This window comes from Trematomus bernacchii, unplaced genomic scaffold (genome assembly GCF_902827165.1).
Source record: "Trematomus bernacchii unplaced genomic scaffold, fTreBer1.1, whole genome shotgun sequence".
Classification (NCBI taxonomy): Eukaryota; Metazoa; Chordata; class Actinopteri; order Perciformes; family Nototheniidae; genus Trematomus; species Trematomus bernacchii.
In genome coordinates this window covers 1455824-1469197 of record NW_022987560.1, presented here as the reverse complement: position 1 = coordinate 1469197, position 13374 = coordinate 1455824, and the positions used below count along the sequence as shown (strand labels likewise).

Below are 13374 nucleotides of genomic sequence, written 5' to 3'. Positions count from 1 at the left end.
GCCTGCATAAAAGATCAATCAGAAATATAGAAAGATTAAAACTGTGTTCCTCATAACTCTTTTTGTTTGTATGTGTGTGTTTTGCAGGCCAGACTCCTGAATCCAGCAGCTCATCTGTTGGTGGCTCGCCAGGACCTTCTGCATCCTTGACGTCCTATTCACCCAGAAGTTCAACCTCTTCCAACAGCTGCAAAAGCCCTGATATAGACTGGATGGATAGCTTTGTGATACCGTGGGATAAGTTCCCAGAGGAACTGATGCAGACACTGGAGAGAGGAAAACGACCTAGTCCACAAATGAGAAGAGAGATGGTACGGATTCTGGTGTGTGAAATGAAGCGAAAAAGTACTTGCTTAAGTAAAAGACACACTATTGAAGTTGCAAAAAAGATAGTGGCAAAGTATCCTACGTCTCTTCAAGACATAATAGAGGGGACGTGATCGGGCCAGGGTATCACTCTCTGGTCAAGCAATTGCAAAATAGGATAGAGAATGTGAAGCGATCCACGACCCCAAAAATAAGAAAACTAAAGAATGGCACGGACGAGTCAGACACAGATGAAGTCCCTCCAGAACAGAGAGCAGCAATCCAGGACACTTATGGGTGCATTACATGGGATTTAAAATTCCTGCCCCTTGGAGAGACCGAAGAGAGCCAGCAGGAGAAAAAGGAAAAACTGAGGGTGATGTCTAAGCAAACTGATGCAAATCCAGAGGAGGTCAAACTTCTAATGAAGTCAACGTTCTACACGCAGCGTAAACAAGTCAACCAGGGGAAAAATATAAAATCCCTCCTGCAAGAGTGGCCGTTTTGGTTCGACGACCTTGGCATGGCAGTCCACTTCAAGGAAACTTTCACACGGAATTTGGACCTGAAGGGGAAACGACTCCTGAACTACATGAATACTGTTGCTGTGTACAAGAGCAAAAGGTTGCTACAGGCTTTAACCAAGTTTAAAGTGATGAGAGGAGAGCTAAGTGGTTGTTCTGAAGACGTCAAAGACATGGTGCTGCTTCTACTGTCCTACTTTGATGAGAAGGAAGACACAATGTTCTGTTATGTGGAGGACACATGCCTGGCAGGGGAAGTACAGATGGACCAAGTTCAGTTGACTCCCACCATTGTCTGTTCTTTCTGCCACTTCTTTCTCTCTTTTCTGTCTAATTTGAGACGTTTATGTTGCACAATGTTTTTTGTTACTGTAAGCTCGTAAAGGGCTAGTTTGGATGCTTATCCAGTCAGTGTATTACTTGCATGTCTTTGGAGGAACAGGCAGGAGTACGGGTACGTATGTAAAGCTGTGGATGGGTGCAGCAGCGAAACGTATTTTAGCCACCTAAAAATTCAGTTTACGTGTACGCTATATTTATAATATTGTCACAAATGTACCCTGCTGCTTCAGTCCCTATCAGAAACAGACTGTATAGCTGTCTGACAGCAAGGTAGAGCTTTGAAAATATTCTTTAATATAGCATACACTAAGAGTAATATTGTTTTAGTTTTTTTGGTGGCTTAACTATGTCCACAGCAGTGCATTGCTTAGCTGTCTGCTGGTTCTCCTCTCTGTTTCTCCAAACTGTAGCTCCTACAACCCCCCTTCAAACAATATGAACTATCCCCTAAAAGCAAGTCAAATTGACATTACATTTATCTCCCCTTAACCTGCAAATACACATACATACATTTTTGTATTGATGGTGAGCAATTTAACAGACCTTAAAATGTGTGCTAAAATTGTTTTGTGAAATATTTCAGGAAACAAGTCTTGTTTTAATTTAGTTTGAATTGTGTTTTTCTTCTTTTTTAGGACGATCATGCTATTCTTCAAGGCGATTCATGCTGAGTGTGGATCGAAACATAGTACAGGACAACATCCCCTCCTTGGTTTCTGCCCTGTCCATGATGTTTGGGAGCTGTTATTGCTTCAACATCGCCTACCCGTCAGAGCTGGCATCCACCCTGGAGTTTGTCCAGAGGTATGTGTTTTTTGGGATTGGCTTTATCCAACAATTTATTTTATTAAACTGCAACAAATCTAAAGCAGCTGCTTCAGTGAATTGGGGGTTAAGATAATTGTAATTTTGGCTTCAAAATAATAAGATTGATGTGAAGTTTTTTTGTTGTTAGGCAAGCTATTTTATTATTAATTCTGTTGATTGTTTGTATTTTTATTTTAAGGTGTTTTTTCTCCATCAACCCAGAGAAGGGCACCAAAGTGAAGAAGACACGTGCATCCCGTCTTCAGGTGAACCCGAGAGTCCTCACCTTGATACAAGAACTTTCGGACCATGAGTGGCGTGATGTCTGAATATGGACAGTAAGATCAATGGCATGTAGCGATGTGCCCAAGTTACAGTTTTGTCTGATTGTTTAAATCGTAGTTAAAATTTGAAGTGCCTTTTTTTTCCATGTTCTTTTAACTAATTTTTAAATATGCAATATGCAATATGTAACTCTCAAAATGTCAAACTATTCTTTTAAGGTCATTGTAGCCACTCTTGGGGTTTGCTGTTACAAAGTGAAGTTGCTTATTAACAATCTTCGGTTGGCTTATGTGGATGTAAAAGCTCAGGACATCACTGTTGAGTGTAAAGATGTGGACGTGTTACACTCCACTGGGTGGTTTGGTTTTGCACTTGGGTTTTTGCTTCTGAAGTGAAGGGTCTTGCTGACCCTACCTCTTCACCTATCTCACTTAGACACACACACACATGTGTTTGCAACTGTAGCTTCATCACGTACACACTTCCTTAGCAATGAACATGTATTCAACTAAGACAATCCCTTATTTTGGCTAAGTTACAGCTCAGTCTGTGGCTGTGACAGTCGAGTATTAATTATACAGGTGCCCACTATAAGAGATGAGACATATAAAGTACTAAAATATTTAAAAACATTATTTCCCATAAATCATTTGATGTGATGCAAGTAACCTCTCAACTTTGTTCAGCTTGAATTTCCTGGACAATGTGAGCTGTTTGTTTATGTGCAGCCTTAGTTTGTATGTTTTACCAATATGTATGTTGAGAAATGACAGATGTTTTTGATCACTGCTATATATATATATATATAATTTTTTATAGGATATGTACATTGTAAAAAAAACGTTGTTTTTACGGTATAAACCTGGCAGCTTTGTTGCCAGAATAATGATGTAAAAAATACGGTAAACTGTAAACAACTTTACAGAACAACGTGTATATTTTACAGTTTAAAACTGTTGTAATTTACATTTTAAATCTGTCATTTCAACAGCCCTTTTCTGCTGAATTAGCATGATCACGTTGCTATTAAACTGATTATTTCAGTAAGATTTACATGCAGTTGCTGTCTATTGTACATTAAATCCCATTCAATTTTACAGAAAAATACCAAACAAATAACACTGTTTAACTGTAAAAGCATCAGTGTAATGCTGTAATTTAACTGAATTTTCCCGCAAATTGTAGTCAAAAGTTGTATATAATTTAGTGTATTTTGCCGTAGTAATGACGATTACGGTGTGAAAGCAACATATATACATATACAACATATATATATATATAATATATAATATAATATATTATATATATATATAGATATATATATATATATATATATATATTTGAGATTGATATTCATAGAACAGTTTTTTCTGCATTTTAATTGTAATAAATACATTTTACAGAAAATGTAAATTGCAGTATTTAGATGTTGCTTTCACCGTAAAACTCGTCATTACTACGGCAAAATACACTAAATTATATACAACTTTTGACTACAATTTGCGGGAAAATTCAGTTAAATTACAGCATTACACTGATGCTTTTACAGTTAAACAGTTATTTGTTTGGTATTTTTCTGTAAAATTGAATGGGATTTAATGTACAATAGACAGCAACTGCATGTAAATCTTACTGAAATAATCAGTTTAATAGCAACGTGATCATGCTAATTCAGCAGAAAAGGGCTGTTGAAATGACAGATTTAAAATGTAAATTACAACAGTTTTAAACTGTAAAATATACACGTTGTTCTGTAAAGTTGTTTACAGTTTACCGTATTTTTTACATCATTATTCTGGCAACAAAGCTGCCAGGTTTATACCGTAAAAACAACGTTTTTTTTTACAATGTACATATCCTATAAAAAAAAAAAAATAAATGTGGGAACAAAATTAACACTTTTTTTTTTTATAAAATTTTGACAAATAAATAAATACATGTTCAAATAAGTATAGAAACCAAGTCGAATTTGTCAAATGTATTGAACTGGTGATCACAGTTTGAACAGTTGACAGCTATAGGCCTACAGCTTTCATGCTTTAAACATAACTTGGTTTTCTGATGGATTTGGACATAAGTATATGGAGTGAAGTACCGGACGCGAGAGAGAGATCAGCACCTGCAGCTCTGCCCGCTGTGAGGGACCGGTGAGCGGAGCAAAACACACTTTTAGACCTAACACGTTTAGCTATGGCACGGTCGTATACATTGAATTATTCCATTTGATAATATGTAATCAACTTAGGCACCCCTCCCCAAATAAAAAATAAATAAATTACAATAAAAAAATATTCAACTCATATTCGAATACCTGAATAATTTCTAATATTCGATTAAACGTTCCCATCCCTAGTATTTAGGTTAGCCTTCACAGTAAGGCTACATTAAATGTTATAATATTCATCGTGATCCTTTCTACCTTTTATGTATATTCCTGTTTATTGCTTTTATTTGTATTTAATTGTATTATGTTTATACTTGTTTTCCACACATTTCCCAATGTGCCTACTTACTGCCTACCTACCTACGCTACCTATCTATCTTTCTATCTATCTAGTTAGATAGATACTTCATTCATCCCAAATTGGGAAATTGGGAAATGTGTGGGAAAAGGTGGAAAACAAGTATAAACATAACATTAAATACAAACAAAAGCAATACACAGGAAGTATACATATACAGTATACACAATATATATATATATTTTTTTTTATTATGCCTCCTGTAGCACCTTGGGATTGCTGTTAGCAATGAAAGGTGCTTTAAAAATCGAATTTATTATTATTATTATTATTATTATTATATTACAACATTCAATGAAGCCTTACTGTGAAGGCTAACCTAAATACGGTGCTTTTCTACAGATAACCTTACCACTGCACTGGTAAGGTAAAACTAGGCCGATTAATAAGATGTGAAGTGCTCTGCAACTTTGACCCGCTTGAATGAATACACAAAAAATATGAAGAAAGATTTATCTCTGGGGCTACTTCGCTGCCAGCTGTAGCCCCCCGGGACCCGAAAGTGGCGAGATGAAGTACTTCAACATCAATGGAATTAATTGATATGTGTTTGTGAGTATTAGTACCCGCCACCTGTGAGGATCTTCCTCCAAATTCATGCGAAATATATGTATGTGTTTGTGAATGTTAGTACCCGCCATCTGCCGGAATATAGGTATGGAATTGATTGTAAATTGATTTGGTGAATGAAGTTTAAATGTGCTTTTTATTATCACCAGTCTTTTATGAGGGGAGACCTCTAAATCTATTGGGAGATTTAAAATCACAACTGAATAGGGCAGTTACAATTGAATGTAATAAATGTAAACTGTGAATTAGAGTTGCATATTAGAACATGACCACAGCATGATATGTTTTGTAGGATAATAATGTTTGTAACGAGAGAAGGTAAAACCCTGTATACGTTGGACCTATTTTTCTTCAAATAAACTGATCCCACCTTTTGGATTGGGACAACTTAAAAAGACATCTGCGCTCTCCTCTCCTGCTTCAAAGGTAAGATTGCACACTGCCACACTCACACTTAGGTAGGGCCACACCTCATTTACTGATATCAAAATCCTTCGGGATCGCTTTAACAGATTAAGAGGGTCGTCTGAATTGAAACAGCAGTTAATTGAACCTGGTTCTTCAAGAGTTAATAGAGGTGAGATCTTGCTGACGTTGGTGGATCTGAGCCAAGCCGTGAACTTACATAGACTCAATAACTTCTGTTAGGTTAATTAGTAGGGCTGAGTAATTTGCCGGAACAAATTATCAGCCCCCCCCGACTCTTACACCCTCTTGAGTCTTTTTTAGATGTCTCCTTAAATCACCTTTTAAATGTACTTGTTATACATGGCACCCCGTGTGTTACATATCAAAATGTTCAGGACAGTCTCTGTTCTTGGTATAAAGTCACTCACCAGAGCACTGTGTGATGAGATAATTAGCTCTAAAGCTGTGTAAAAATACAAATTCAGCATTAGAACTCTTTTTCAACCAATAATTATTATAAATATGTTCTTTTCAACCCAACTATTCATAAAAATATAAGAAACTGGAAAATCTTACTATTTACCAGAGGTGTGTCGAGTCACCAATTTGATGACTTTGGACTCGACTTGATAAAATCACAAAACACTTGCGACTCGACTTGGACTTGAACACCAATGACTCAGAACTTGACTTGGACTTGAGCCTTCTGACTTGAGGTGACTTGATACTTTAATTCAGGGGTCTCCAACACGTCGATCGCGAGCTGCCGCTAGAAGAGCAGACTCCCATCGGGGAGAGCAGAATCTTCAGCCGCTCCTACTCTTGCTGTGAATCCATGCAGGCAGGGGCGGGACTTTATTTTGCTGGGCCAATCATATGCGAGAGGACACACTAGGATCATACCATTATGGCCGTGACACGTCTTATTTGGCCTTTCACGGTCGACACACGCTATCGGGCCAAGAAACCACTCTGATCAGCTGTTCAGCTAGCAAATGAGAAGCGAAACGGAAGTGAGGGACGTAAACAAACGATTTAAGAAGGCACAGGACAGCAGCTAAACACCAGCAGTTGATACTTAAAGACATCAAACATAGCCCTTCAATGTCCTCTCTTACCTCCCACACATAGCAGGGACATCTCTGATATCGGCGGGAGCGTCCCCGGCTGTCCTCTGCTGAGAGCTCCGTGATTTGGTACGGTGGTGGCGAAGTCGATAGGGGACTTGGCTTGGCAACTGGAAGGTCACCAATTCGAGTCCCGGCAAGACCAAGTACTACCGAGGTGTCCCTGAGCAAGGCACCGTTCCCAACACTGCTCCCCGGGCGCCGTCCACGGCAGCACACTGCTCCTAACACTAGGATGGGTCAAATGCAGAGGGACAATTTCGTTACATAGTACCTGTACTGTGAAATGACAACAAGAGAATAAAAAAAAAAAAAAGTGTTTGGTCAAGTCCGGTTTTTCATCTCATCGGTTTATTTGTCAGTATAAAGTTGCAGGATTAGTCTCAAGTAGCTCAACATTGTCCTTAAGTACAGTGTCTAAGTAAATGAGATACTGTCTACTGCTGTTCATTTACCTATTGTGAGTCGCCTCGGATAAAGCATCACATGGAAATGTAAATTTAGCAAGAAGTGGCCATTATTACATTACATACATTACTACATTGCTGACTCAATAAATTACACACCCGGCAGAACACTGCGATCATCAGGAGTGGAGTGCACCAGCTGGGCGTAAAAAAGTAGGTCTTAACTCTAACGTCGGGCTTAGCTACGTCCTGCCGTTGCAGGAAAGACGGCCGGCAAAAATCACCGACTGTGTGAACGTGAAAATGAATAGAATATCCCCTCCCATCTTCAGAGCAATCTGACTATTATAACATTAGTGTTAAGAAAGCTTACTTAAATATCTGCCACGACATAAGTAACCGGATCAGAGTAACATTAAGTACAGTCCGCGGCACTGTGAGTGCAGACGTCGATGTGTCCCATTATCATTCATATCACATCATAATGTATCATATATCTCCTTATCTGAGTCAGCTGAGCCGTATCTGGCCGTGCAACACTCACAGTGTCACATTACTGTATGCAGAAGTATTATTTTTAAGCAACACATTAAGTTGACGAAACACTAGAGTCAAATGTAATTAAAGTCAGATCGTGTCTTGGACGGGGCAGTGATTTCATAAACCTGTTAATGTACGCATTCAAACACTTTTTTCTTTTACCAGCTGTATTCACCCTTGCAGCTGCAACTATGTGGCTTTTATCCTGGATAAAGTGTTTAAGTCATGGATGTTTAAAGTTTAACGTCTTCATATTTGTCTAATATTATAGTTGACTTTTCATTCAGGAAGTATGACGCGCTGCGCTGTCAGTGCGCTTGTCCATGTTTGTGATTGGTCGAATGCTCCAAATACCACCCCTTTTATGTGAACGCGCACCTAACTAGATAGGACACGGCTGGCTTGAGCGATCAAGTTGATAGCCAGCGTCGTAGGACCGTTTAGCGAGAGCGTTTTCTTTTTGGATTTAGTCAACCGGATAACTCAAAACATATCCAGGATATGTTGAACTAGATTCGTAGTATAGGCCCCAGGCTAGCCGCTCAGCATAAGTTACCATGGAGATCTAGCCCGCTAGAAAACTAGCGTTTGTCAGACCGGAAACCCAGATTTTTCCCTGAAGTTAGTCAAATCCGGCTTCGTCTTACAGGCCACAGGTGGTTTCCCCTTTCTATCTTTGAGTGAGAAGGAGGTCATCTAGGTTCAATTCTTACTTAATCTTAGTTAAAATTAAAAAAATTAAGACTATAGTAATGATATGCAATTTTAAGAAAAGCGAATATGAACATTTTTATGAAAGCAAAACACATTTTCAATGTCATGTTTAGAATTAAGATTTATTTTAACTTCAATTTAAAATGTGCACATTTAATGTATTAACAGAAACAAACTTAACAAAAGTGTCTCTATTGTCTCTAAGATGTGTTGCTCCTGGATGTTGGACCTAAAATCATCAAGTCTGTACACAGTTCGCTCTCATCCTGTGTGCATTGTTCTCCTCAATCGTTGTAACCGTTGTCAAGGTGTCAAAAACCACAACGCCTTCCTAGAATTGTGGTTGGAACTTTTATGCTTTGCTTGCACCTTCTAAAATGCATAATGTGCATAGGTCAAGAGTTCAGGATGTTCTGTCTAGTTTCACATGTCTGGTAAGACATTATTGAGACATACATCCTTTCCATCAAACCAAATTATAGCCAATTTAGCATTTGTTATCAATGGTAAGCTTAATAGAGGTAGGTGAGGTAAAAGTGAGGTCTGTCACGGCCACTTGAACAGCAGGTCTGTCAACACTATTTCCATTTAATGCTACTTTGTACTTTTACTCCACTATGTATTGAAAACCTTTAGTTACTTCACATATTTGGATCAATGATGTGAAATATAATCAACTCTTAAATCAGACTTTAGTTCCACCTGGAGCAAATTCACAAGCTACCCTGCAGTATACAAATTCATTAAAACTAGACACACACGGATGGATGTTACCTCTCTCTCTCCTCTTCGTCCTGGTTCTTCAGTCTCTCTTCTCCTTGATAAAACACTGCCGTTAAACACGCTAATCTCCGTTGAATGCCTTTACTTCTGTTTACCGATCAGCAACGTGGTATAAAAAGCTACGAACAAAGAACGGGAGGCAACAAAAACACGGTTTAACAGATAAATCACCCTCCAAGGATAAACTTATTAATATTGTTTTTTCTAAACAGGTTGTGATCTTTCATTTGGGGATAACAGTCTTAGGAATATATTGTGATGAAGTGCACACTGACCTTAGCTCCAGGCGTCTTTTTGTTCTCCATGCTGCTCTCAGAGCTCCTTCTCCGGCTGTGTTTCTGAAATAATCACAAAACAAGATAAATCAATACAACCGACAGACACAACAAAACAAATCTACAGCTCATAGCAGAGGTGAAAATGAACTAAGTATATTTACTCAAGTACTGTACTTAAGTACTATTTAGAGGTAGTTGTACTTTACTATTGAAAAGGAATCTAACTTTGCACACACACACACACACACCACACCACACCCACCACACACACACCACACACACACCCACACACACACACACACAACACACACACACACACACCACCACACACACACACACCACACACACACACACACACACACACACACACACACACACACACACACACACACACCACACACACACACACACACTACACACACACACACCACACACAACACAACACACACACACACACAACACACACACACACACACACAACACCACACACACACACACACACACACACAACACCACATCCACACACACACACACACACACACACACACACACACACACACACACACACACCACACACACACACACACACACACACACACACACACACACACACACGTTACCTCTCTCTCTCTCCTCTTCGTCCTGGTTCTTCAGCCTTTCTTCTCCTTGATAAAACACTGCCGTTAAACACACTAATCTCCGTTGAATGCCTTTACTTATGTTTACCGATCAGCAACGTGGTTTAAAAAGCTACGAACAAAGAACGGGAGGCAACACAAACACGGTTTAACGGATAAATCACCCTCCAAGGATAAACTAAGTCTTTGTCTGTGTTTCAAAAGTCTCTTAAACACATAACATTCGTTATAAAATCTGCATCAACATCTGTTAGCAACGTCTAGCTTCTGAGGACCGGAAGCTAGAAACGGACCGCCGCAATGCATCATGGGAGTTTAGTTTTTCTTTTAAACATAAATTCACTGCCTCCCCTGTGGTGAAAAACGGTTTTTAAATAAATATGAATTACAATAATAATAATAATAATAATAATAATAATAATAATAATGATAATAATAATAATAATAATAATAATAATAATAATAATAATATTGGGAACAAATGTTTTTGTTTGTGATCATACATTTGTTTTCCATTATATAGGTTTTGATATAATGATTGATCATTAAAGTTCTCAAAGCTGGTTAAAGGTGCAGCTAGTTTTAATGACTTTGTATACTGCAGTGGTAGCTTGTGAATTTACTCCAGGTGGAACTAAAGTCTGATTTAAACACTTGATTATATTTATAAAAGTAGAAGTACTCAGGTCTTGTCCCTTAGTAAAAGTAGAAGTACTCAGATATTTTTACTTCAGTAAACGTAGAAGTACTCAGATATTGTCCCTTAGTAAAAGTAGAAGTACTCAGATATTTTACTTCAGTAAAAGTAGATACTCAGATCTTGTACTTGAGTAAAAGTAGAAGTACCAGAGTGTAGGAATACTCTGTTACAGTAAAAGTCCTGCATTCAAAATGTTCCTCAAGTAAAAGTAGAAAAGTATTCTCATCAAAATATAGTGAAAGTAGCGACAGTAAAGTAGTCATTGTGCAGATTGGTCCATTTCAGAATAATATATATGATATGTTTTATAATGATTGATCATGAAAGTGTCTCAAAGCTGGTAAAGGTGCAGCTAGTTTGAATGACTTTGTATACTGCAGGGTAGCACACAAAAGTTTTACCTCCGCCCGACGTCACGCCAAATCTGCCCCGAACCGCTGAGATAAACTCGTCTGACTGATGAAGACCACCACTCTCTCTGAGCGAGAACAAAGAGGAGGAGAGAATATCTTTGTATGCAATCAACCTCCACCTTCACTGAAGCTGGGAAAAAACACGCCGACATCAAAGGCAGCGGCTGACTGGACTGCAGGAGATGCTCGTTAGCTTGAATCCTGCAGGGAACCTCACCTCAACACCTACACAGACACATACATAACATATAGGAATCACAATGATATTAATTTACTGTGTGAGGTATCATCATCGAGAAATATGTGTTTAAGTTATGTAGTGTCTCTACTTTAAAGAGTCCTCTCCTGCTGATGTTCAGGTGTATATCAGTATGTAGTGTCTCGACTTTAAAGAGTCCTCTCCTGCTGATGTTCAGGTGTATATCAGTATGTAGTGTCTCTACTTTAAAGAGTCCTCTCCTGCTGATGTTCAGGTGTATATCAGTATGTAGCGTCTCTACTTTAAAGAGTCCTCTCCTGCTGATGTTCAGGTGTATATCAGTATGTAGCGTCTCTACTTTAAAGAGTCCTCTCCTGCTGATGTTCAGGTGTATATCAGTATGTAGTGTCTCTACTTTAAAGAGTCCTCTCCTGCTGATGTTCAGGTGTATATCAGTATGTAGTGTCTCTACTTTAAAGAGTCCTCTCCTGCTGATGTTCAGGTGTATATCAGTATGTAGTGTCTCTACTTTAAAGAGTCCTCTCCTGCTGATGTTCAGGTGTATATCAGTATGTAGTGTCTCTACATTAAAGAGTCCTCTCCTGCTGATGTTCAGGTGTATATCAGTATGTAGTGTCTCTACTTTAAAGAGTCCTATCCTGCTGATGTTCAGGTGTATATCAGTATGTAGTGTCTCTACTTTAAAGAGTCCTCTCCTGCTGATGTTCAGGTGTATATCAGTATGTAGTGTCTCTACTTTAAAGAGTCCTATCCTGCTGATGTTCAGGTGTATATCAGTATGTAGTGTCTCTACTTTAAAGAGTCCTCTCCTGCTGATGTTCAGGTCTATAATGAATACTGATTCTTAAATCATGAGCTGCAGCCCTGCTCTGTTCAGATCTGATTTAGCTCTGTTTGATAGGAAACAGTTGCGAAAATGCAAACACACACACACACACACACACACACACACACACACACACACACACACACACTTGATTGTATTGCCGCTAACAGTGTGCAGTCTTCTGAGAGTGGAGGTTACATAACAGCTGTTCAAAGTTAATCATCATTTGAACACCTTTGCTGCTGTGCTGATTTGCTCCAGGAACATCGCGGATACTGTGTGCTGGTCTGGGGAAATGGCCCATATCTTGATTCTGCTGTGCCTGTTAACTGTGTTGGACTATGAGAAGATCTCTAGTCATTCTGAGAAGTCTACTGGATTCAGGTCTGTTCTGCCACCCGCAGTGGGCATCCCCTGCAAAGGTTCGGATGTGTTACACAAACAATTACCGGTTGCCTTGTCACAGACAATCTGCTCGACAAAATATGCTTGTCTTTTTTGTTTGCCCACGATGCTGGTTCTTCAGGACTGCTTCTTAAGCTCTAATCACCAGAGGTGTGGACTCGAGTCACATGACTTGGACTCGAGTCAGACTCGAGTTACCAATTTGATGACTTTGGACTCGACTTGACAACATCACAAAAGACTTGCGACTCGACTTGGACTTGAACACCAATGACTCGGGACTTGACTTGGACTTGAGCCTTCTGACTTGAGGTGACTTGATAATTTAATTCAGGGGTCTCCAACACGCCGATCGCGAGCTGCCGTTAGGAGAGCAGACACACTAGGATCATACCATTATGTGAAAGAAGGGTGGGGGGCAGACGCTCCAAAGACAGCAGGTGTAGTGGTACAGGCCAGCTACACAGAGCCACGGGGAGACGGGGAGCCGGATTTAAATGCAAGCGCGTCGGAAAAAGTCAAGAAATTTGCGAAAACCGAAAAAAGAAGCAGCATCTGG

At 39.1% G+C, this 13374-nt stretch overlaps 3 protein-coding genes across 4 annotated transcripts in view; 1 reads left to right on the top strand and 2 right to left on the bottom strand.

Annotated features, from left to right (window-relative positions):
- LOC117477349 (zinc finger protein 239-like) overlaps nt 1–9675 on the bottom strand; it is a 120615-nt gene extending 110940 nt beyond the window's left edge. The window contains exon 1 of the mRNA XM_034124044.1: nt 9611–9675. The gene's annotated coding sequence lies outside the window, so the exon portion shown is untranslated. The remainder of the gene's footprint in view (nt 1–9610) is intronic.
- The window catches only part of LOC117477347 (zinc finger protein 239-like), a 94951-nt gene that overhangs the window by 11328 nt on the left and 70249 nt on the right, over nt 1–13374 (bottom strand). The window contains exons 1-2 of one of the 2 annotated variants that reach the window (XM_034124040.1): nt 10234–10517; nt 9611–9673 (exon numbers count right to left, since the gene is read on the bottom strand). In XM_034124040.1, the coding sequence (XP_033979931.1) occupies nt 9611–9640 (30 nt within the window). In that variant the 5' untranslated portion in view covers nt 9641–9673; nt 10234–10517. Of the gene's footprint in view, nt 1–9610; nt 9674–10233; nt 10518–13374 lie in introns of those variants that run through there. The other variant, XM_034124039.1, reaches the window with a different exon arrangement.
- The window catches only part of LOC117477332 (zinc finger protein 208-like), a 416861-nt gene that overhangs the window by 388039 nt on the left and 15448 nt on the right, over nt 1–13374 (top strand).